At 33.6% G+C, this 25185-nt stretch overlaps 2 protein-coding genes across 4 annotated transcripts in view; both read left to right on the top strand.

Moving 5' to 3' along the window:
* Positions 1-256: 256 nt before the first annotated feature.
* LOC126972922 (protein CWC15 homolog) lies at positions 257-3890 on the top strand. Of its 3 annotated transcripts, none has more exons than XM_050820037.1 (5): positions 257-406; positions 489-711; positions 796-1075; positions 1303-1407; positions 3681-3890. In XM_050820037.1, the coding sequence occupies exons 2-5, from the start codon at positions 581-583 to the stop codon at positions 3816-3818; spliced, it is 654 nt and encodes a 217-aa protein (XP_050675994.1). In that variant the 5' UTR covers positions 257-406; positions 489-580; the 3' UTR covers positions 3819-3890. The 3 variants fall into 3 exon arrangements, with proteins under 3 accessions (XP_050675994.1, XP_050675992.1, XP_050675993.1); XM_050820036.1 differs by having other exon boundaries at positions 288-406; positions 474-711; XM_050820035.1 differs by having other exon boundaries at positions 274-711.
* A 6617-nt stretch (positions 3891-10507) lies between these two features.
* LOC126972716 (protein 60A) overlaps positions 10508-25185 on the top strand; it is a 30025-nt gene continuing 15347 nt past the window's right edge. The window contains exon 1 of the mRNA XM_050819628.1: positions 10508-11053. Coding sequence (XP_050675585.1) covers positions 10681-11053 — 373 coding nt within the window. The 5' untranslated portion in view covers positions 10508-10680. The remainder of the gene's footprint in view (positions 11054-25185) is intronic.

Consider the following 25185-nt stretch of genomic DNA (forward strand, 5'->3'; position numbering starts at 1 on the left):
ACAAACAACAGAAAAATTGGTCTAGCCGTTCTTGAGTTATAAATGGTGTAACTAACACGACTTTGTTATATATATATTATATAGATAGATTTACAATAATTGGGCGACGAAATATAGTTGGGCTAAGTTTGAAAGCAAACAGTTGCCTATAACGTAGTGGATATCGGCTATCTCCGTTTTTTACAAGATTATAGCCGTCATCTGTCAATCTATCAATGACTGCACATTTCATACAATCGAGTTACTCTTTGCAATCGAGTGAATTGCTTCTTGCTTTATAGAATTGGCTTGGCTTTATTTTTATTTTGTTGCACATTGCAGCAGTTTTGGATTGGATAATTGTTTATTAATTAAATTTGATTAATTGATTGACTTTAATAATATTATATTTATTTAAGTGTCTGTGGTAAAATATTATGTTAATCAATTAATTAAAGACCAATAGACCGTGATTAAAAAATAATTTTGCTAAGTCTTGTACGTTTCAGTGTAGTGAACGGCGATTGTAATAGCTTATTAGTAAGAGCTAACAATCGGTATAACAAAATATTAAACAGCATTCTAGTGCCTAAAAGCTAAAATGACAACAGCTGCAAGACCAACATTTGATCCTGCTAGAGGAGGGCAAGGACGAGGAGAAAAAGATTTAAGTGCTATTTCTCGACAATACTCCAGCCGTGACTTGCCTGGTCATACAAAACTAAAATACAGGTACGAAAATAACTATTACCATATTATAAATTCTTTATATTAAGAGGGAACTTTTAATTTCTAATAAAGTAATTTATTTTAAAGGGAGCAAGGTCAAGGTACGACAGATGAACTTCGGTCCCGTGACTTCCGTAAAGAGTTAGATGACAGAGAAAAAGAAATTAAGACACCTGTCACTCGACGACTAACTGAACCTCCAGTAAAAAAAACAAAGGCTGATCAAGTTCCAGCAGCTAGCTTAGATGCTGATGATCCCCTGGAAGGAGATTCATCTGATTCCGATGACTCTGATGATGACACTGCCGCGTTGTTGGCAGAGCTAAATAAAATAAAGAAAGAACGTGCTTTGGAACAAGCAAAAAAGGTAATTAGGTAATTGATTTAATAAATGAATATTTTTATTCTTTCTACTGACACTAATTTTGAGAAAACACACTAAGAATGATAAGACCATTGAGAAGTTGTATCTATCTTTAGATAATATTTTTGTTTTATGGAACAGGTCAACAAAAGAGTTTGCACTTTAACATCCCTAACACTTACCTCAAAAAATCCTTGATTACATTTTTATAATAATAAGGTATTTCACAGGAAGCAGAAAAGAAACAGGAAGAGGAGAGGATAAGAATGGAAAATATATTATCTGGAAATCCACTGCTAAATTATTCATCCGCAGCACAAAAAAATGACTTAAAAGTAAGTACTTTATGTAATTAATTGTGTCATTGAAAACAATATTGCTAGGTGATTCATAAACATTATGGATGAATGTTTTAGATGTTGGTATCTGGCTGGATTTTTTAAAGGGGACAATATAAATAAATATTCAATCTTTAAAACATTTAGAGAGGTGATTAGTTAAGAGTAGGGGCACCCAAAGGGGTCAAAATCTGGTAGATATTGGTTGCCCAGGTGTCAACATAAACAAAACTGATTGTGGGGGCGATGGAATTAATAATTACCCTCAAAATTTATGTATTTTTAGGTAACTTGTATTAATTATCATTAATCAAACCTTGATGTGTACTGAATTTTATGTCTTTTTATTTTGATAAGAAAATCATATTGAGTTTACTCATTTACCAACCAGAAAATTTATAAATTGGTATTTGTATTAATCAAACTCAAACTCACAGCGGGCCCAAACTGGAGAAGAGTGACCCATGACAGACTCCAATGGAAAGAGCTAGAGGAGGCCTTTGCCAAGCGGCATACTGAGTTAAGAGACATACTCTAACTCAGAAAAAAGGGCTTAATAATAATAATAATAATAATAATAATAATAATTTGTATTAATAGGAAAATAGAATATTGAGTAAACATTCGATTTATCCTCTTGAGTCAGTCAATATGTACTGAAGTTGTGCTTGAGTACATATTGACATAGTTGTGCACAGCACAATATTGTGTTGCCAAATTCATGAATGTTCAGTACTAGTCGATTATATAAAATAATTTTAAGTCTCTCTCATATATCTGAGCAGCCTTAGAAATCATTTTTATGTGTTGAAATGTTTCTACATAATTTTCAGTCAAATAGAAAAACCGATACAGTTTAAATATTAACTAAAAACCAAGTACTAAAACATGTTGATGGAATACAAATATATTGGCATCATACATGACTTAAAATTGGCATATCACTATATAATAAAAAAGCTATTTAGGTCTATGGATTTATTTTAAATATTAACTAAAAACCAAGTACTAAAACAGGTTGATGGAATACACATATATTGGCATCATACATGACTTAAAATTGGCATATCACTATATAATAAAAAAGCTATTAAGGTCTATGGATTTATTTAATAATCTAGCTCACAATTTTAAATATAAAATAGTTAAAAATTTATACTGCTCCTATGTGTAGGTATTGCTCGCAAGTATGTAACCTACAATATACTTGACTTCAACAAATTTGATATTATATGACACCAAACCTAACGCTATTAAATCAATGCCTTCTAAATATTGGTTTACTAATTATTTAATTTAATAAGTGTAATGCAGGTGAGTTGAACTAATTATAATTCTTTTATTACTGTCTAATATTCTTTGGTGGTGTAGGGGTAAGGAACCCGGCTTAATTTTATACTTTATTTAATAGAATGCTTTAAGGAGTAAAGTAATTTTTTAAATGATTTAATTTATACTTTATTGATTAATTCTTCGGTTTAGCCATTCAAAGGACATAGCAGACTTAATAGATATTTGTACTTATTTATTCATAAGATCAGGCTGAAAGCAAGATGAAAAGTAATTTCTAGTTTAAAAAATAAGAAACAACAGTTAAAGTACTCTAAACAATTAGTATGATTAAGAAAAAATGTGTTCTTGGATTTTAATTGAATAAAACGAGCCTTGGTCCACAACTTTCCCGAGGCAATATGATTTTTGTTTCGAAGCCTGATTTATATGCTCTTAGTAAAAGCAGTATAGAATTCAAAATACTTATAACCTGAAGTATATGCCTGTGAATGTTCTGCGAAACTGGTCTGACAATTCGTTTTGAATTCTTATTTTAATATGAGTACCATATATATATTCAGGTGCCAATTATTTAAGTTTTTTTCAAAAAAATATCAAATTGTTTAGATTTGAAAGAGTGACACCTCAAGCCAATTTCCTAATATGCAAATATTGGGGTTTAGCAGGTTGTCAACTGTAAAGTAGATCTTGTAGATGAAGCCAAATCTGAGAGTTGAATCAACAATATTATGTCACTGAATGGTTGATTAAGTGGAAGAGCGCTCGCACTGAACTTGTGTAATTAATCCCAAAATTGAGGGTTATCACTTTAAAAAAAATAACAAATTATTCTATAAAACTGTTATTTTGATACGAGAAACAAACACTGTTTAAAATGTAAATAACAATGTAATATTAAAAGATTAATCTTTTAAAAATAGAACTAAGACAATTTAAAATATTTTTATATTATGCATATAATGTGTTAAATGTTGTAGGTAAAGAGGCGGTGGGATGATGATGTTGTTTTCAAGAACTGTGCACGATCTGAGCCAGAGAAGAAACCAAATACCTTCATTAACGACTCTCTGAGATCCGAATTTCACAAAAAGTTTATGGAAAAGTATGTCAAATAGTGAATTAATTGTTCTAGTGTTGCATTATAATAAATAAGAAGATAAGAAAATAAATACATCCCTAATTCATCATTTTGTATATTATTTTCATTCAAAACCTATTGTTAGAGTAGGCACAAGGTCCTTTTTCGAGTGACTAAAAGAAAGAAGGTTATCAAAACCTATGCCTTATAACACCATAATCTGTACAGCTAATGAATTGTATCTATTTTTCATTTAAGACGATATACTTCCAGGTTGGTGCCACTATAATTTTTTTTTTATATGGATTAGGAGGACAAACGAGCGTACGGATCACCTGGTGTTAAGTGATCACCGCGGCCCAGCTCATTCCACAGCTATGTAGTACGAGGAAGAAAGCTCCTTGAAAACCGCACTGTGGAAGACCGCCACACATCCAGATGGTGGGGATGATATCCTAAGTTGGGGCGTGTCGTGCGAAGGTGGAATTCGGCGGCAGGAATCAGTATATAGTATATAGTAAAAAATAATATCAGATAGAATAATGAGGAACTCTTAAAATTTTATAGGTATTTACAGCACTTCAGGTTTATCAACATACACACGCGAGTTCTTAGTATATTTTCTAAGTAAATTACATATTTCATTAATAAATCTTTAATCTTAGAGTATAATAGCTCCACGTAAATCTATAGCAGTTTTGTTATTTAAGGCGACACTATATACCGGCGACCTTGAGCGATATGAGTTCACGGCTCCTATGTAATAAAGCCAATGTTTTCAAAATTCTTGCATCGAAAATGTAACATTTTAACAAGCCCAAACAGTTTAATTGCTTACAATTCTCATTATTGATTAGGTACTAATCTGAATTAATGTACCTACACAAAAAAGTAAAAGCTATAAGAACAACTTTTATGAGGGTAGTATACTAAACAGTCAAAAAACTTGTATACCTGCAAAGAAAGTTGGTAGTTCGTAATAGCTCTGGAGTGTTAACTTTAACCAACAGCAAGCATTAGCAACCTACAAGTAAGACTTAAGGTTATGTGTAACAGGATAAAGTTGTGTTCATAGCTCCAAATGCCTTATTTTTACCACAAAACTTGTCTAAAAACACCTTGTTTGCGTGTTTTCTGTTTACCCTGCGCCTTAAGTATATAGTCAATTGCGTGCTCGAGTGCGTTGTAAAATGGCCGAGGAAAACCACCATCACTTTGTTTGAATATTTAAATCAATATGACATAAACATTGTAATGCGCAACCTCTGTAATTCCGGATTTAATAAAACTATTCTCTAAACCTTCAGTAATTATGAAAGGCAGGTAGGTGCATACATACTACGGAAGCCTTTCTGTTATTCTTCTACTCAGTGGCATAGCGTGTGTTTTAGCCGCCCCTTTTAATTATTTTTATAACAGACTCATGCACTTCGTAGATACATTTTATTGAAAGTCAAACTGAAGTACTGCTTCGGAAGACATACGTAAAAACGTACAGGAAGATTATTGTTTAAAATGTCAAAAAGTTTTTATGGTATAAATTAATACCACGAGGCTTTTTCTTTTTTCACGTAATGGAAAGTGATCAAGCAATCGCCCATGGATATACGTAATATAAAGAGATATGTTACCGGCCTTTAAGGTGGGTGCTGTAAAGCTGATGGTCCCTCAGTCGTGTCGGTTGATGAAAACTGCAGCCGGGAATCGATTCCATATAGTGATTGTGCGAGGAAAAGTGTCTCGAAAGCCAGCGGTTGTATAATGCCATATGTGAATATAACGCCTGAGGAAATTCGGATTTTTGATTTTATGCCTTTCTGGTCTGAAATTCGGCTGCTGGTATCAACCTGAACATGCATCTGAGCACGCATGCATACATCTATACGCATAGCTAATCGGAGATGACTTGATCGTCAATCATTCGAGCCACTCTTCGTTGTTGGCGGTCAAATTAAAGAAGCAGGTACTAGGGAGCGCCCACCCAAAGGTGTGAACAGTACCTACTCTATGTAAGACGGCTCCTAACTGTTAGGAGTAAAATTGTGGGTGGGTCCTATCTGCCCCGTATAAAGTTAAGCTATACCTACCCTATTCTATTTTTCCTTTTTTGCAATACCTATATTTATTTATGCTTTAGTACGTGACCGTCTTTCCTGCTCATCAGACGTAGTCCCACTATCCCATCTCAAGAAAGATGTACGCTTTTATCTTATTTATATATCGAGCGACGATTTGTTTTTGAAACTTTGAAGAAAACGCCAAATTGTCGTCTAAAAAGATTGGTGTAATCAGTAAGGCGAGACAGTAGGTACTTCTATATAGGACACAAATTCAGCCTAGTACCTGCTTATTTCATTCAGATAAAATTTAAAAATCTAAAAATTATGTTGACTAATTATTTTACGTATGGTAGATATATGACATGGTATGGTTACCTATCATATTTTTGCTATAACTTTTCATTATTTTGCATTTAATAAATCTTTGATAACGCCAAAGGACTTCTAGCGGATATCAACAATTTTTTTAATAGCAGTTGAGATCAAATTTAATATGATAAAATATTAATTTGTCAGAAATGAATAATACCAAGACCATAACTTTTAAAAACAAGATTAAAATGTGCTCGAGTTTTTTCAAAGCACCTTTTACTCAATCTTTAAAATACTTGCTCGTAAAGTGAATCTTATTACATCGTTCTTAGGGCTATAAAGCGAACACACGCGTGCATAATAATATTACACACTAATAGTATTTATAGTGTTTATTATTTATTTATTTATATTATATTTATAGGGCTTAATAGAATTATCCCTACAAAGTTAGAACCTAACTGTAAATTATATGACAGTACCGTACATACAGTTTTTATGTAACAACAAAGAGGTTTTATGCCCCTGAAAATCCATTTATATTTTTGGAATAAATACGAAAGTCCCAATTACGACGAAAAAACATTTATTATCGTCAAATTAGTAGTTAAAGTTATTCTCAATAAATTACTATAAAATATAAGCATTTTATCACTAACATTATAATTTTGAAGTAGGCTGTATAGCTATATGTAATCACCTTTCATTTGGCGCATACAAAAAAAAACTTGCGCGCCAATCCAATGATTTTCTTTTTATTTGATTAGTTTAAACGTTTGTTTTTTTCTTAAAAATTGCGTATGAAACTCGTGAGTATGTTATTTTATGTTCAATTTCTAGAATTGCTAAATTTGATAATCTCAACGTGGTCATACTCAATCTCATATATTATATGAATTTTAGTTTACAAAAAGGTTTTAAATTTGAAGTAAGTTTACTTCGCGATTTTATGTAACAGTAACCCCCTTATTCATAATGGTCCGCTAACTTTAAACAGCCGCTAAGGAGTGTATTTTCTCATTCTGACTTAGGTCAATAGAAGAAGACAGAGTGAGAATTAGCAATGCTTTAAGTTAGCAGACTATTATGAATAAGGGGGTAAAAGTTTAAGTTGGCCAGCACTTTCAAAAGTAGCCCAAAAATGTATAGCGGCTGGGTGATTTCTTTTCAGTATTTCTAATGGCACTATCAAACTGACCTGAAGACCATGTATCCTTTCCTTGTTTGGTTTTATTGAAATATTATCTATGAGACAAAAAAGCTACTACAAACGTTTTAAGCATAGTATTTAAATAAATAATTTAAAATTTGGTGGTGATGGCTATAATACCACACCTGAATATAGGTATTTCGCGTTCACATTAATTATAGATAAGTATTAAGGGTCACATTTTTTATGTTTAGCATGGCACCAACTTCATATTGTTTTAGAGAGAGTATTAAATTTTTATTTACCGACTCTGTTAAAAAGAAGAAAAATCTCTGTTTTAGACATTTGTTTAATCAATACTACTCAAAACAAAATAAGGGCCACTTGATTCTTTTGACCTCGCTAAAGCGATAATTAATTTTGTATGCATTCTCAAGTAGCTGATTATTTATCGTGGGTTATTTTATAAGGTAACATTAATTGTTTACACATTTTTTGAGTATTCCACCACCTTTAAAGTGGGTAGTTTTTGCTTATTTATTGGAACCACTTGATTGTACCCGATTTTAAGACGGATTTAAACTCAGTCAAATTGACGATTCTGTCAAGAACACTGTAAGTTTTGTTTAACTAGTGGCTGAATTAACATTTCAAATAAGTTATGCCGAGAATTCGACGTCATATGGACTTGCCAACCGTAACATTGCCTCAAGAAGGCCATGCGCAGCGTCCTGTTGCGTTGCAGCTGGGTTTTTCCCGACGAGCAATCCAGAATGTTTGGAATCGTTTTCAAGAGACTGGGAGTCTAACCAGGAGACAGGGATTTGGCAAAGTTCGAGCAACTACCGCACAGAAGGATCGCTACGTGCGCTTGAATACGCGCAGAGAACTGTGCATCACAGCCCGCTCCTTACAAAACCGTTTGCGGCAGGCGATCGATATACGTGTTAGTGATCAAACCATTAGAAATCGTTTACACGAGGACCAGCAGTTCTCCAGGAGACACGTAGTGTGGATACCATCAAGAAGTGCTCATCGTGAAAACCGATTATCGTTAGCAAGGCAGCATCTGGCATGGGATATGAATCATTGGAGGACATTATTGTTTACGCATGAGTGCAAAGTTAAACTTTTTAGTGATAACCGTCGCATTAGGGTCTGAAGGCGTAAATATGAGCGATTTTCGGAAAACGAAGGCACAATAACAGGTCAACGTTACATCGAAGAGGTCATAAGACCCCATGTGGTCTCATATGCACAGAGAATCGGCGCAACATTTCATCTGATGCACGATAATGCTCGCGCTCATACAGCTAGGGCCACCAGGGAAGCCCAGGAGGAGGCTGGTATACAGGTGTTGCCCTGGCCTGCAAACAGTGCGGATCTCAATCCCATTGACCACATGTGGGATTAACTGAAACGCAGTGTTTGAAGCACAAACCAACGTGCACAATGAAAGACAGCTAATAAACATTCTGAAATCAAGCTGGGAACAAATTCCTCAAGAAACAGTGGTACACCTTGTGGACAGAGTACCTTCTAGGCTTCAAGAGTGCTTTAGAAAACGAGGAGGGTATACTAGATATTTAGGAATGTCACAAATCAACCAACTTTTATGTGTTTTTTTTTCAGAATTTTTTAGAAAAAGTTTAGAAAATTTCTTTTTTTAATTGTTTGCATCATTATTTTATGCTGTCTACAATAAAAATCAATTAATTTACCCAATCCAATCGTTAATCAACCTTTAAACCTCAACAATTCATGGGACTACTGTAAAAACGTGGTGGCCCTTATTTTGTTTTGACTAGTATATATGCATCCAAATGTTTTGAGTTAACTTGTGTTAATTCCGCCAGTATTTGTCCTTCAAACAATTCGACACGTGTTTCGCCTCTACACGAGGCATCCTCAGGACATGTCGACTCGCCAAACTCCGGCACGAGACAGAATCGTGATAGATAATTATTGATTTCTGCAAATTAACGCCTACTTCAATATGTTTTTTATTATATAAGTATTTCGACGGCATTTCTCTTATAAAAAGTTGTTTTTTAATGAAATGTTAGGAAACTTTTCAACAAATAGGTTGTCAAAATGAAGGTACAAATATGTATAATTTATTCTATCTAGTGCCTTTTTGAGAATTTTTTAATTGCAAGCAGAGTTTAAAATCAGACAAACAATTATTTAACTTTGATAGCTTTGTTACGGAAGGTATCTACGTCCCATATTAAAACAAATCTAACGAATAAATTATTATGCTCTATTTTTATATGATTTAATATTGTAACTATAACAATAACTTTAACTGCCAGTAAGGCAGTTAAAAAATCGTTAATCAAAAGAGCACACTGATGACATACCGTCCCTGTTTCAACGCGCGGGGATTATAAAACAAATAAGTATCTACTTTTGATGATGATTGTACTTAAATATGTCAGATTCAGATAATAGATCAAGTAAAATTATGTTATATTATTATAACACTAGAAATAAGGGATTGCTTGTAACCAATTCTAGCAGGCTTCATAAGGTACATAATAGCTTTAAGGGTAAATGTATACACTTCTACAATAAAGTCCCAGCCACTGTTCAGGCATCTTATATCTATAAATAAATTTAAATGTTTTATAAAAAAATGGCTCTGTCGTAAATCCTATTACTCCACTGCTGAATATCTAAATGATCGGACAGCCTGGGACTAGATTGTGATTATTTTATAGCGATAGAAATGACTGTACAATATTGTATATTTTTATTGAAAAGAGCGCAAAAAGAAAAGAATGCTGGGAGAGTTTCTTGCGCCGCTTCTTCTCTCTCAGAGCGCCATTTGTTTCCGAAGCGTTAGTAGTATAAGAAATGACATCAAAAATAATTCTAAAGGAATCAATTTTGAGAAAATAAATGCCTTTTATGCCTTTATGCCTGGTTATGCCTTTATAAAAGATAATATTTCGAATCAAATGTAAGAACAAGGATGAGTTTTTCGGGCTTGTTTCTATTTTTCTATGGTTCCGATGACTGTTTGCACTTCGTAAGATCGTAATTGGTAAGCACACTTAATTCGTAAGTGAGACGCAAGTTGTAAACTGTAGTTTCAAGTTTGTACAAGATGCGCTGTGCGGGGCGAGGGGCGGAGGCGAGCGGTCTCGCCATCGCGTCATCGCGAACAGTGGCCCACCTTGAGTTGAGTGGGCAGCGGCAGGTTCAGTGGCTCTATAGTCTATACGCCCGTTGCTGCCAGTTGATTGAAACGTGCCTGTGTTCACTCCATTACAATTTACAACTCGCAAGCCACAAGCTGACCGCTGACCGCGACTTAACCCAGTCTGTTGCGCGCATCTACAGCGTGCAGTTATTTCTCAACCGTTCTTAAAATGGCCGAATTAAAAACGGCGTGGCATTTCGCCGGTGTGTTATTGTTTACATTAGCAACGGACGCTGCATTATCTGGACTTTATATCGATAATGGTGTCGATCAAACAGTTATCCAACATTCTATGACGCGATACGAGAGACAAGTGGTGGAACACGAAATTCTAGAATTGTTGGGACTAGGCGAGAGACCGCGACGTTCTCAGCCCCCGCCGCTCGACAGATCAGCCCCAAGTTTTCTGTTAGATGTTTATAAACAGCTGGCCGAGGAGCATGAACTGGCACGTCCAACGCGGAGTTCCGAGAATGCGATTAGTGGCGATGAACAACAAGCCATTGATGAAAGTGATCTTATTATGACGTTCCAGAGCAAAAGTAAGTAATATCATAATTACCAATTGATTATAATTCTGCCTGAACTCTAGAAACAAATTTAAAGAATTATACACTTAATGCTAATGTTATTGTTATTTCGATCTTGGAGCTATATTTATACATTACTATCAATAAACTGTAACAATTACCTCATTATGTTGCTGATTTACGATACATCTCTTTAGTTGATGGGTTTATGGAAAGGTTTACATTATTAAGTCAAAGTTTACTAGTATTTTTTTTGGACAAAATCAAACTTTATTCCCTGCCGTCAAATTTCGGTTTAATGTGTGGCAACTTCAAACTAAAATAATAGATGATTTAAAGAATAGATTATGAACAAGTTTAGTTGATTGATATATTATTATCGGAAGCTATAGATCCCGTCTACAGACTTTTTTTTCTGAAAGGAGTTTATTCCATCTCGACTAAAGTTGAAATATACTTATAAATTATGCTTCGAGGTAAATATTAGTTCAAAATTGGCTCAAAATAGAAGGTTGCCATTTCATTTAAAAAAAAATAATTTTTAAAATATTATAGGCGCAGATATGGTGATTTTTTTTTACTGGATCTCTTTCAAAAATGTATAATCATTGCGTAGAAATATTTGAATGACAATGACAAAAAATGTCAATAATAATAATTTATGATATTATTATTTTGTTATCATCTACATCTTCTGATTTTCAACCATCATGGGCGCACAAATAATTATAACAATCGATGACCTTGACTGTCGAGTAAGTAGTCTATGCATTTTAATGTTTACTTAAAAATATTTGTATATCATTAATAATTTTATTTCCATATCAACAAAAAACAAGAATGGGCCAAATATAGACCCCTGCGGTACACCCATTTAAATAATAATCGAACCAATTATAACATAAAATATGCGGCTATGAAAAGGTCTTAGAAGTTTTCACAGTTTTTTGATAGATATTAAACGAATAGGAAATTTTTCTGTCACATTTCTGTAATTGTAATATCGAATCGAATGAAAAAAAATCGGCTTTTAAGCATCGGGCATTTGGCCAATTAAAAATGTTGACTTCAAAGAATGCAATTATTCTAAAACTTAAATACCTGAGTTTGATACAAGCTTACAAAAAATTACCAAAGACAATAGTAACGTTTTAGCGGACTTCATCGGAAAGGTTCTCCAACAAAACTCAGGTAGGTAATGATGATTCATTATTGGCATTTTTCTGCCTACATTCCGTAGCCATAAGGGTTCTACTAAATAATATTGAATAATGTTTTTCTTCTCACTTATTTTAGACACTCTTTCAGTATAACCTATATCTATGTACTTCAAAAATTGGCGAGATTAGCTCTGATTAGAATAATCAGATGTAGGTACTAAACAATACTTTTGATATTACATTATTATTGTATATACAAGGTGGGTCATAATAAATTTAACTTTGAGAGAATAAATAAAATCTAAAGATTTTACTAAGGAGAGTTTATTATCTTTTAAAGTATGAATATACGTGTTATTAATACACACGTCTATGTAGTCCAGATTGGTAGAAATACTTTCAAACGAAGGCTGGAATTTATGAATACTCGCTTGCATGCCGGTAAAGAAATTGATGCCATCGCTTGAATTTAATGTTGTCTTTTTTGGATTCAAAAACAAAATATGACCTTAAGATATTCCCACAGAAACAAGTTGGGAGGACAAAAGTTTGGACTTCGTAGTGACCCGCAGTGTGGGTGACTCTTAGATATAATATAGTAATATAATATTGACACACTCTTATAAAAAATATCTTGCACCAAACTAGGCATTGCCTGTACTATGGGTACAAGACAACGATATATTTAATACAATATACTTACATAAACAAACATTCATAAATACATTATAAACATCCATTACCCGGAAACAAACATCCATATTCATCAAATGTTTGCAAGGATTCGAACCTGGGACCTCTAGCTAGTGGGCAGGGTCACTATGACTTACAATAAACATTTACCGTACGATCTCCATCCATAATCTCATTCAACGCGTTGCGGTTTTATTTAAACAACAAAAATGAACTTTATTAAACCATCCTGTATTATATTCTTTGTTTATTAAATGTTATGATTAATACTTTATGTATTATTATTATTAACTATTATTAATATTGAGACACTTTTCACACAAATTATCTTGCCCCAAGTTAAGCATATATAGCCTGCGTTATGGGTTACAAGACAATGATATATTAAATACAATATACTTACTTAAACATACATAAATTTATATAAACATACATAAATACATTTAAACATCCATGACTCCGAAACAAACATCCATATTCATCATATAAATGCTTGCACCTACCGGGATTCGAATCCGGGACCTCTAGCTTAGTAGGTAGGATCGCTAACCAATCGGCTATACAGGTTACTTCTTATATGTAACCCACGACTTCTTATATGTTACTTGAACTCCTTCGAGACTAAAAAAAATACGTCACTTTGTGTGTGAAACATGTGAAATATCTCAATGAATATTCTAATACTAATCAAATTCTTTATTTGCATATAAACATGGTATGTTACGATGGTACAATCTTACAGTTTCACATGTTGCGCCAGGCTTAACTAGGCAAACGATATATAAAAACCCTAGAAATATTTGTACAAATACCCCACAAGAACAGTCCGTGACGTAAAACAGATCCAACTTAAGCGTGATAAGCTAATAATGTTTTTTGTAAACATGTACTTAACTTTTTTTATTTGCCGAAGAGCATAAAGAAATTTGTGAATCTTGCTTGCAAACGTCAAAAATATGCATCTAATGGTGTCATCCAGGAGCAATCACAACAAATTTGTTTGATTTGGTGTGTTAACAGTGGTGGTAGTGTAATTAATATTTAGAACTGAGATTTCGCATTTAGTTGCGTTATATTGAATATAATTCGTCTTTGCCAGATTTATCTTAAGGTAATTATGTCCAATCCATGAACTAATTAAATTCATCGTCATGTTTATGTCAGCTTCATGATCATGTACAGTGGCATTTTTGTCAGAAGCCACAACAATGGAAATATCGTCCGCAAGGAGGACACCTTTGTATTTTGTTATGTTTATAATGTTATTAATATAAATTAAAAATAGAAATGGGCCAAGAACACTTCCCTGAGGAACCCCGTATTTAGTTAATTATAGTCAGATGCGTATGACTTCATCTCGTTATATTCATCAAGTTTCGTGAGGTCTGTTTGAAAGGTATGAAGTTAAACATTCAAGGGTGGTTCCTCATATACCATGATCTTCAAGCGTTTTTATTAGTATAGGATGAGATACTCTGTCGAAAGCCTTTGAAAGGTCAAAAAATAGCCCAATAGTCCAGTTTTTCTTGTTGAGATTAGATAAGATATTCTGTAGCTGTGAAAACGTTGCCTGAGTCGTCGACTTCTCTTTCTGGAATCCATACTGATCAGTATAAATTACATTAAATTTGAGACAAAATTCCATCAATCTTTTGTAAATACATCTTCCAAAAACCTTTGAAAAGTTTGAGATAAATGTTATTGGACGATAATTGCTAATGTTAAACTGATAACCTTTCTTAGATAAAGACTTTATCACTGATAGTTTAAGTAAATCTGAGAATGTACCACGGCCGGAAGATAAATTAATTAAAAATATCAGAGCAGTTAATAGACCTCCACAACATGCCTTTTAATGACTTAATCTCGTTTCTAACCTCAATTTCCAACATAGTTCTTAAGAAAAAAGTTCGCAAAAAGCTTTGATTGGTAGGTAGGTATTGCTTGCGGATGTCCATTTGTAGTCAGAACTTCATCAATCAATTCGATAAAGTAATCATTAAATTAATTTGCTATTCTGTGGGGTCAGAAACGTAAGTATTGTTAATATTAATGTTGTCTATAATCTTATCATTGTTTGCAGTACTTATTTCATTGTCCATTACAGCCCATGAAGCTTTGCACTTATTTTTATTATTTATTATATATTTAATGTTAACATTTCTTTTTGAATTATAAATTAAGAATAGGTTAGGTATTTTTTTTGTCTCTCTTGGTTTTCAGTTTGTAGTATGTATAACGCAGTCTTCTTTTTGTTTTACAGCTTTGCTCAAGACCTTTATTAATCTAGTTTTGCTTTGAAAAATTTTAACCGGAAATTTTTGTTTCCATTATGGGAAAGCATAACTTATATAAATATAGTAAAATTTATATTTTGTGGTTTTATTTTTATGTGAAATGTCGACAAGACAGGTAGAGGGGCAATACTTCACACGATGAATTTTTTATATTACTTAATATGTGGTCAATACAACAGATTCTTTCCTGGAAGGTTCTTGGATGTGAATTGTTAGATTATGACTTTGCGCTAAATCTCGTAAATGATTGATATTTTTATTCAGTTTTAAAGAATTTATGTTGAAATCTCCAGTGAAGATAATATTTCATTTAGCTTTGTATTTTGTCGATATATCGTGAAGTAGACGATCAAGTTTAATCAGGAAGTCTATTGGGTTTGACTTGGGAGTTCGATAGACACATATAATTAGGAGTTTGTTCGAAGGGACTTCTATACCACAGCATTCAAAGGCTTGTTTTATCGCTTGATTATCCAATAAAGTTAGTCTGTTGCATGCTAATCCTATTTTAAAGAGTATCAGCTCGATCCGTTTGACCGAGTGCAACGCAGAGCAGCTCGAATTGTCGGGTACCCAGTGCTCTGTGAATGGCTGGATCACTTGGCGTTGCGTAGAGACGTCGCTTCATTGTGTGTCTTCAACCGCATTTATCACGGGGAGTGTTCCGAAGAGCTGTGTAATCTGATTCCTGCCGCCGAATTCCACCTTCGCACTACACGCCACAAGTTAGGATATCATCCCCACCATCTGGATGTGTGGCGGTCCTCCACAGTGCGGTTTTCAAGGAGCTTTCTTCCACGTGCTTCAAAGCTGTGGTATGAACTTCCTTGTGCGGTGTTTCCGGGACGATACGATGGGTACCTTCAAAATAAGCACGTACACCTTCCTTAAAGGCCGGCAACGCTCCTGTGATTCCTCTGGTGTTGCAAGAGATGGTGGGCGGCGGTGATCGCTTAACACCAGGTGACCCGTACGCTCGTTTGTCCTCCTATTCCATAAAAAAAAATAACGAGTATACAAGAGCCACCTCTTTGTTTTTCTTTACAATTTTTTGACCTAAAGTAGTTCGCAGCCATTTCATAATTATGAAGTTTAACAAAGTCTACACTTCCTTTTTCCATGAAGGTCTCTGTAAAACATAAGACGTCCGGCTTTTTATCTTTTGATTTTAGCGTTTTTGGATAAAAGGCTGGTTATCTTTTGGTGAAATATTCTAAAAAACAAATCATTAAAAAAATATCAAAAAATAAGAATAATAAAACAGCATTAGCTCTCTGATATGATTGTGCCTCTAATTAGATGGATTAGGTACCTACCTAGACAGGTGGACAGATAAGCAAATACATGAGTAATCCTAAAATGGTTCCAGGTAATAAAACTAGAATGGAAGACTCTCCTGCCTTTTTTTTATGAATGTAAGGGTCGAGACGAGCATGACGTTTAGATGATGGTAATTGATACGCCCTGTCCATTACAATGCAGTGCCGCTCAGGATTCTTGAAATACCCAAAAATTCTGAGCGGCACTACAACTATGCTCGTCACCTTGAGACATAAGATGTCAAGTCTTATTTGCCCAGTAATTTCACTAGCTACGGCGCCCTTACGACCGAAACACAGTAATGCTTCCACATTACTTCTTACCCATAATCTAGCCGGCATCCTATGCAAAGGAGCCTCCCATTGATACTATTAATATAAAAAATATTCCATCAAGATAATGCGCCGGCTCGCAGGTCCATCGTGTCTATTATTAGCTGAGTTTGATAAAACGCGAACTTGACTTTTGCATTGGGCTGTCTTAGCATACGAGTAACCGTCAAACGACTATAAAAAAGAAATCGAATATTATACTAAGCTTACACTCAGTAAAGTTTTATGGAAGTAAAGTCTAAGTAAGGTCGATGTAAATACTACGTAATACGGGGCGGGAATGCCTAAGTAAAAATTGAAATTTAGTTTAGTATGAAACGTGCAGTAATTTGACATAAATTTGAAATAGTAGGTAATAACAATATTATGGCGATGAAGTATTATATTTGACCAAGTTTGTAAGCGAACAGTTGCTTAACGGCCGTTCCCAATATACCTACTATCTACAGATAGAGATAAATTACTACCTTCTAGCTGCCAATAATCTGAAGCTGTCCCAATATACCCGATAATTCATTCTTATCGCCTTATATTGGGACGCGTGAATTGAAATTTCCATACAGACTTCTATCGCTGGTAAGCTATACGTCGTCCCATTGACTGACAGCGTGTGCGGATAAGGTGAGTTACCGTCGATAAGTTTATTGGGACAGAAAAATCAACGATAGTTACGATTTTTATCTCAAGTAAGAGATAGACTGAATATTGGGAACGGCCGTAAAACGTAGTGGATTTATGTTATCTCCGGTTTTTACAAGATTATAGCTGTCATCTGTCATTCTATCAATCACTGCACGTTTCATAAAATCGCTATTTTCTTACGGCCGTTTCCAATATACTATCTACAGATACAGATAAATTACTACCTTCTACTGTCAGTATTAGCTGCCAAATTTGAAGCTGTCCCAATATACCCGATAAGTCATTCGCCTTATATTGGGATCCATCCATACAAACTTCAATCGCTGGTAAGCTATACGTCGTCCCATTGACAGACAGCGTGTACGGATAAGATGAGTTACCGTCGATAAGTTTATTGGGACATAAAAGTCAACGATAATTACGATTTTTATCTCAAATTTGGAGGGTCCGTAGCTACTACGTAAGTCGGTACTGGCTAGGAGCCGATCTAATTCCTAGCCAAAAGATATGTTTGAAGCGTTTAAGCAAAAAGCAGTCATATATGAACTATAATGTCAAATAATGTAATAAATTACAAGTAAGAGATAGACTGAATATTGGGAACGGCCGTTAGAGAGTTTCGCTAGGCTGACTACTGCTTGACATGAGCAAAGCATACGATAGAGTCTCTTATGATATCTTACTAGAAAAATTATTTCTCTCAGGAATTCGAGGAATTGCCCATAAATGGTTCAAATCTTACCTTAATAATCGTTTTCAATATGTGGAAATAGAAAATACTAACTTCGAGACTGGAAAGATAGACCACATAAGATCTAATAAAGCTCACTTGTCAGGATCGATTCCACAGGGCAGTGTGTTGGGTTGTATATTGTTTCTCATATATATAAATGATCTTCCTAACTTAATAGATGATGATTGTATTGTTGCTCTTCTAACTACTAGTACAGATGTGTACTATTTTAATCATTGTGATCCTTATATCTGGGGGTGAGGTCCTGGTGATCTGTAATACAGGGTCAACCTACTTCAGACACCAGCTCCCCACAAAATACTATCTGTTAAAAAAAAAATGTAACACTACTGTACTGTTTTAGCTTTAAGATCTTTGTGAGGAGAAAATAAATAGATAATATTATAAAAAATAGATATTATCCCATGCTCTAATTTAAAACAACTAGAAGAAAAATTAAATATTACAATGGACAAAATCTTTTGTTGGCTAAATAATAATAATCTTGAACTTAATATTAATAAAACTAAAATTATACCTTTTAAACCTTATCAAAAATCCCCCTTAAATATATCTTATTCTTACAAAAATTCACAACTTGAAATAGTTGACACAGCTACACTACCGGGAATTGATTTAGACTCACACTTGACATGGAAGCCATATCTACAGAAATTAAAAAGCAAAATGTCATCTTTTACTTATGCTCTTTACCAACTAAAACGCGTAACAGATTTCAAATCTGCCCTTGCTGCTTATTATGCATATGCACATTCTAGATTATCATATGGAATATTAATATGGGGAAACTGTAGTGAAATAAAAGATATATTTATTCAACAGAAAAAATGTATCAGAATTTTAGAAAATATTCAGCAGATGGATTCATGTAGACCATATTTTATTAAACACAAAATTTTAACCCTTACTTCAATTTACATCCTAGAAGCATGTAAATTTGTTAAAAAACATTCGGACTTATACTCAACACTACCAAATAACAAGCGAAATAATAGAAATTTAAACAAATTAAAAATTCCCCAAACAAGTATGTCATTAGTGTCATCGAGCCCTCACCACATGGCAATAAAAATTTATAATCACATCCCAAACGAAATTAAAAATAAAGAGAAGCCTTCTCTATTTAAAAGACATCATAAAAATTTTTTAGTTTCAAAATGCTTCTACGATTTACCCGAATTTTTTAATTACAAGTGTGAGAATTAGTTACAATATAGTATAAGAATGTAAAAAATGTATAAGACTTATTTATTTTATGTATAACGTTGCTGTGCCCTTGCAGGGCGTCACATATTGTCTACCCATTAATGTACCAACCATCCTACTGTAAAATGTGACTTGCAATAAAATATTTTGATTTGATTTGATTTGACTCGCGTCTAATAAGAATTTATCAGAAACGTAGTAGATTGGCTTATTGGTAAACATATTACCGTGTAGTATGCTACCGCACGTGCATTAAATATTAAGTTACAGCAAGTTAGTGAAATATAAATTGACATTAATTGCCACCTGTTCTCTTAACACGCGGATGACGTTATCAAATTTACATTTTAATTGATTGTTATCAATCTTTAGTCACACCTTTACCACAGTAGACATATGTTTACTTTAGCTATTCTTAACCATAAACTTGACTTAACGTATAGAGAATATACGATGAAAGTATATTGGAAGAGGTTTTATTAAAATTATCTGAGTCTAAGAAGTATATCATGATATGTGGTGATTTTAATATTAATTTATTAGAAAAATCCACCACCAGTATTAGATTCAGATGTTTGTTCAAATCATATGATTTAACCAATATTTTCTTAGAACCTACTATAGTAACTGGCACCTCCAAAAGCTGTATTGATAACATATTTACCAATTATTATAAACCCATTTCTCAGGCAATAATAAACAAACTGAGTTCAGACCACTTTGGTCAGTTAGCATCTTTTAATATTGAGGTCAATAAATGTACTAAAATTTCCGAATAGGCGAATGGAGAAATATAGAGGTAATGTGTCAGTTGAACTCTCAAATTTGGATTTATTCAAATATAATATTAATCCCAATTGGATTTGTCAATTTATACTTTAGTTAGCTAGTAGATTAGTATTCAAAATACTAAGGAGCGAATTCAAATTTCAAATTCAAATATTTTTATTCAAAATAGGATGTGAAATCACTTATTGAATGTCAAAAAACTACCACCCATTCCAAAATGAATGCCTCAGGCCTGAGAAGAATAGGCGCAACAAACTCAGCGGGCTTTTTTTAAATCATCAAAAATATGTTTTACAATTAAAGTAACATTTACAAAGTAACAAAGGAACATTGTACAATTAAACTTATTATTTAATAGAATGAGGGCGGTCGCTCCATTCCCAATCTGTGGTATCACACCACACAAACGTTTTTTAACAATTCTTTTGAATAACGTAATACTTTTGCTTTGAACATTTTCTGGGATCCTGTTGTAATAGCATATACATCGCCCAACAAAAGACTTGCTAACTCGACTAAGTCGAGTAGTAGGCATTATAAGCTTATATCTGTTCCTGGTGTTAACATTATGGTTATGACAGTTTCTGGCAAATTCACGCAAAGGCACATAAGCCTATGAACATACATTAATGACAAGCGTGGCTGACTGTTTACAACTTGTGAATCAAAATCGGTTACGGTAACAATAGATTCGCTTTATCTTTGTTATTCCGAGATTTGAGTTCCGTCGGGTGACTGTTTTATTTGCCTTGTCTTCGCCCGATTAGCTCGAAATCTATTTAAGCTACCTGCTCTATGTCGGAGGTTTGTAGACACCCTCTACCGACATATGGGCCCAGCTTATAGGCCTCGATACGTAAATGTAACTTCCTCCTCTAGAACAAAAATCTCCGTTAGAGATGTGCTTCTTTCTAGCTTGCTTTGTTTGTTATTACCCTAGTATATTGTCAGTCAATGGTCGTTCTACGTAATATGCATTTGCCAATTAGCTACCTATATAAACGTAAGCATATTTATTGTACATTAGGGTATCACATAATTACCTTGCAACTTCCACTCTTTTAAATTCAGAAGAAATAAAATCTGGGTTCGATACACAAAAACACGTCATCATCATAAACGTATCTATTTTTGGAAGATTATCTGATTGCGTTTTATAAAATCCACTTTGAGTCATTGTAAATAATAATTATACAGATCATTGAATAATAAAAAGCCAACATATAGTTTAATATATCGCTAACCACCGAAAATAATATCTAGGAATTATACCATTGCTTATGTTTATCTAGACTTTGACGTCACACTGCTCTTCAACCAATAGCATTGCGTTTCGATGTTTCGCGCGTATTTATTGCACTTTTGTTTATTTCATATTTATAATTCAGCACAAATTTAATTAAAAAAAAACTATTTAAGATAAAATAAATAATAATAAAGATTAGAAAAAATAATATTTCAACTAAATATAAGTTACATGCTTTTGAGTATAATACAACGGATACTTACATAACTAGTCTGGCCCTAATTACTAATTATTATTACAAGTTCTTATTTTCTTATTCAAATTTGGAACGCGTTTATTATGTTAGAAACTTCGATCAGGCCATTTTAACATAGTTATATTTCGATTTTAATATTATCACAGTAATGGTATTAGTCCACTTGTTGACTACTCTTTGGCCAACTTTTTTCAGCAGTCTCCGAAAATTATGATTGTGGTGTCATTCGATTCAGAATGGCATCTAGAAGGTTTTCGAAAAGAAAAATAAATAAACTAAAAAAAGGGGGTTTAGTTTTTAGCAAATATCTCGTAAAATAATCAATATTTTTCAAATTTGAACATACATCGAAACAGCATCAACTTAATTAATGTTATTAAATTAAATTTTAACTTAAATATCATTGTTATTAAATTAAGTATTCTCATTGGAGACGTATATATTATATCTTACCTCATAATAATATTGTAAGCAACATCTGTTGCGTTATTAGTAGAGATGAAACGGATATCCGGTAACTATCCGGTATCCGGCCTATTCGGCGGCCTTAATACTATCTGGCCGAATACCGGATAACTACCTACTATTCGGCCGGATAGGCATCAGGCCGAATAAAAAAAAAACTATATAAAAATATATATTTTTAAGTAATTATTTGCTTTATTCAGTTAGTTTTAGTATCACTAAAGAAAGATAATTAGTTTGAGTTGTAAATTTTTAATTTTAAAATGTAATAGAAAAAAAATAATTAATTAGTACTCATACTGCACTAAAGGCAAATTATGGTGATTAAATACTAATTTCTCTGCATTGAGAGGTAGCAAGCGGTTTCGCTTCTCTCAACCGAATCTAACCGAGTCTACTCGATCGCTCGCGCGCCGCCTACGCAAGTCTGTGTTTGTGTGTGCGATACACCAAACGGCTAAGTTCCGCCAGATATCCGGCGACCGGATATTCGGCTATTCGGCCGCATTGTTGGCCGAATATCCGGTATCCGGCCAAACTGCTATCCGTTTCATCTCTAGTTATTAGAGTCTTCTTTTCTTTCTTGTAATATAACACTTATATATAGTAACCCGTGGACATTGTCGTTGGTTATGCACTTAGTACTACTTATGTTATTTCTTACTCTAATGTAATCATCTATCGAGTAATTGTTTTGTGTCCCAAATAAAATAAAATAAAATAAATTAAAAAACATACCGATTGAATTGAGAACCTCCTCCTTTTTGAAGTCGGTTATAAATCGAAAAATCACATTTGTGCTGTACTTGAAGTTGTCGTCATAAGCTTGTAATTTCTATTGATTAAAAATGAACATGTAAGATTAAAATCATTATCAAGGATATATTCAAATATTTTTTATTCAAAATAGGATTTTAAATCACTTATTGAACGTCAAATACTACCTTCTTTCGAAATTGTGTTTCAGACCTGAGAAGAACGGGTGCAAGATAGCATGAGGGCGGTCGCTCTATTTCCATCCTGTGGTATTATTTAGAAATTCATTTATGTTTTATTAACCTTTACCACATAAACGTTTTTTAACAATTCTTTTGAACAATTTGTTATGTTTCTAAAGTGATAACCCTCACTTCTAGGATTAATACACAAATAAAATTTCAAATACAACAAAATTTTATGAACGATGCGGGATTCGAACCCACGACCTCCGGCGTTCCGTGCCGGTGCTATAACCAACTGAGCTAACCGTTCGAGTGTCGTAGCGTTATAAAATCTTGTATGCTTTTTTCAACTCTCAGGTTGTGGCTTCATCTACAGGATCTACTTTACAGTTGATCACCTGCTCAACCCCAATATTTGCATATTAGGAAATTGACTTGAGATGACGCTCTTGTAAATCTAAACAATTTGTTATGTTTTTAAAGTGATAACCTTCTAGTATTAATACACTAATAAAATTTGAAAAACAACATAATTTTATGAACGATGCGGGACTCGGACCCACGACCTCCGGCGTTCCGTGCCGGTGCTCTAACCAACTGAGCTTCTATTAAATTTCATAACAGATTTCTTTCGTACATTTTCTGGAATAATTTTGTATAAGCGCATTTTGGCTAAAATGTTGTATTATGTTTTACTTGCCATTATTTAAAATCACTCATACTTAGATTAAGGATTGGTCTCCGCTGAGCTCCAACTAGATACACGCAAGTGGGTGTTCTCGAGCCAGTCTCGAACAATGTGACGTTGACGTGCCACATGTTCTGTTAAACTTGACAAATAATTGAAACTAAAATGTGTTGTAAAACTTTGACAAAGACAGACACCGTTATCACATGTCATTATGTCGTCACACCTAACTATTTTGTATTTTATTAATATCAATATAAAATAACACAAAGCGCATATAAGTTACAAAATTTGACACATGCCATTGAGTGTCAAGATGTCAATCACACAAGCATCATTACAAATAGCCAATACATCATCATCATCATCAGCCGAAAGACGTCCACTCCTGGACAGGCCTCCGTAGGAGAACCAAAGTTACCGACGTAGTCCAAATGATATACATATTGGAGGATTGGCGAATAGGCTTAGTTCTGCAGCATATGCGGTTAAGAAAATTAGACGGTTAACTGACATAGATACGGCGAGATTAGTATACTTTAGTTATTTTCATAGTATTATGTCCTATGGTATATTGTTACGGGGCAGTGCGGCCGATATCAATACTATCTTTGTGCTGCAGAAGAGGGCTATTCGCGCGATTTATAACCTAGGTCCTAAAGAATCATTAAGAGAAAAATTTAAAGAAATAAACATTTTGACTGTTGCTTCTCAATACATTTTCGATAATGTTTTGTATGTTCATAAGCACATTGAGGAATTTTCTAGAAACTGTGACATTCATAATGTTAACACGAGGAACAAACATAAACTTGTTATGCCTACTACTCGGTTGGGTCGAGTTAGCAAGACTTTTGTTGGGCGATGTATATGCTTCTACAATATGATCCCAGAAAATGTACAAAACAAATGTGTTACGAAATTTAAAAGAATTGTTAAAAAACGTTTGTGTGGGAAAGGTTATTATAGCATAAACGATTTTCTTAATGACACCACCACGGACTACCAACCCTACTCTTAGTTGAAAATGACAGAAATTCGAATTTCACAAATAATCAAACGTCACTTTTGCGATAATCTCAACGACACCTTCTAGGCTGTCGATGCTATTATCGTTTCAGGTTGTATAGATATATTTGCCATACAATATACATACTTAATCAATATTATTGCAATAATTATATGTGATTTACTATTCAACAGGATTTTTTTACTTCTAAGTCATTTAAGTCATTTTGTTGATCGTTAATCCGTAGAAATAATGCAAATGGCCGCCTGAGAAATAGGAAGTCATCGAGAAGGGTTGAGTTACTTTTTTTTACATTTTATTATCCGCAAGTTTTGTATTATTAATT

This window comes from Leptidea sinapis, chromosome 27, assembly GCF_905404315.1.
Source record: "Leptidea sinapis chromosome 27, ilLepSina1.1, whole genome shotgun sequence".
Taxonomy (NCBI): Eukaryota; Metazoa; Arthropoda; class Insecta; order Lepidoptera; family Pieridae; genus Leptidea; species Leptidea sinapis.

What these genes read in the sequence shown, in the direction of transcription:
- LOC126972922 (XM_050820037.1), top strand. Translation starts at nt 581, where the DNA reads ATGACAACAGCTGCAAGACCAACATTTGATCCTGCTAGAGGAGGGCAA. An exon ending in CATACAAAACTAAAATACAG is followed by an intron (nt 712 to 795) that starts GTACGAAAATAA and finishes TTTATTTTAAAG; the next exon opens with GGAGCAAGGTCAAGGTACGA. An exon ending in CTTTGGAACAAGCAAAAAAG is followed by an intron (nt 1,076 to 1,302) that starts GTAATTAGGTAA and finishes GGTATTTCACAG; the next exon opens with GAAGCAGAAAAGAAACAGGA.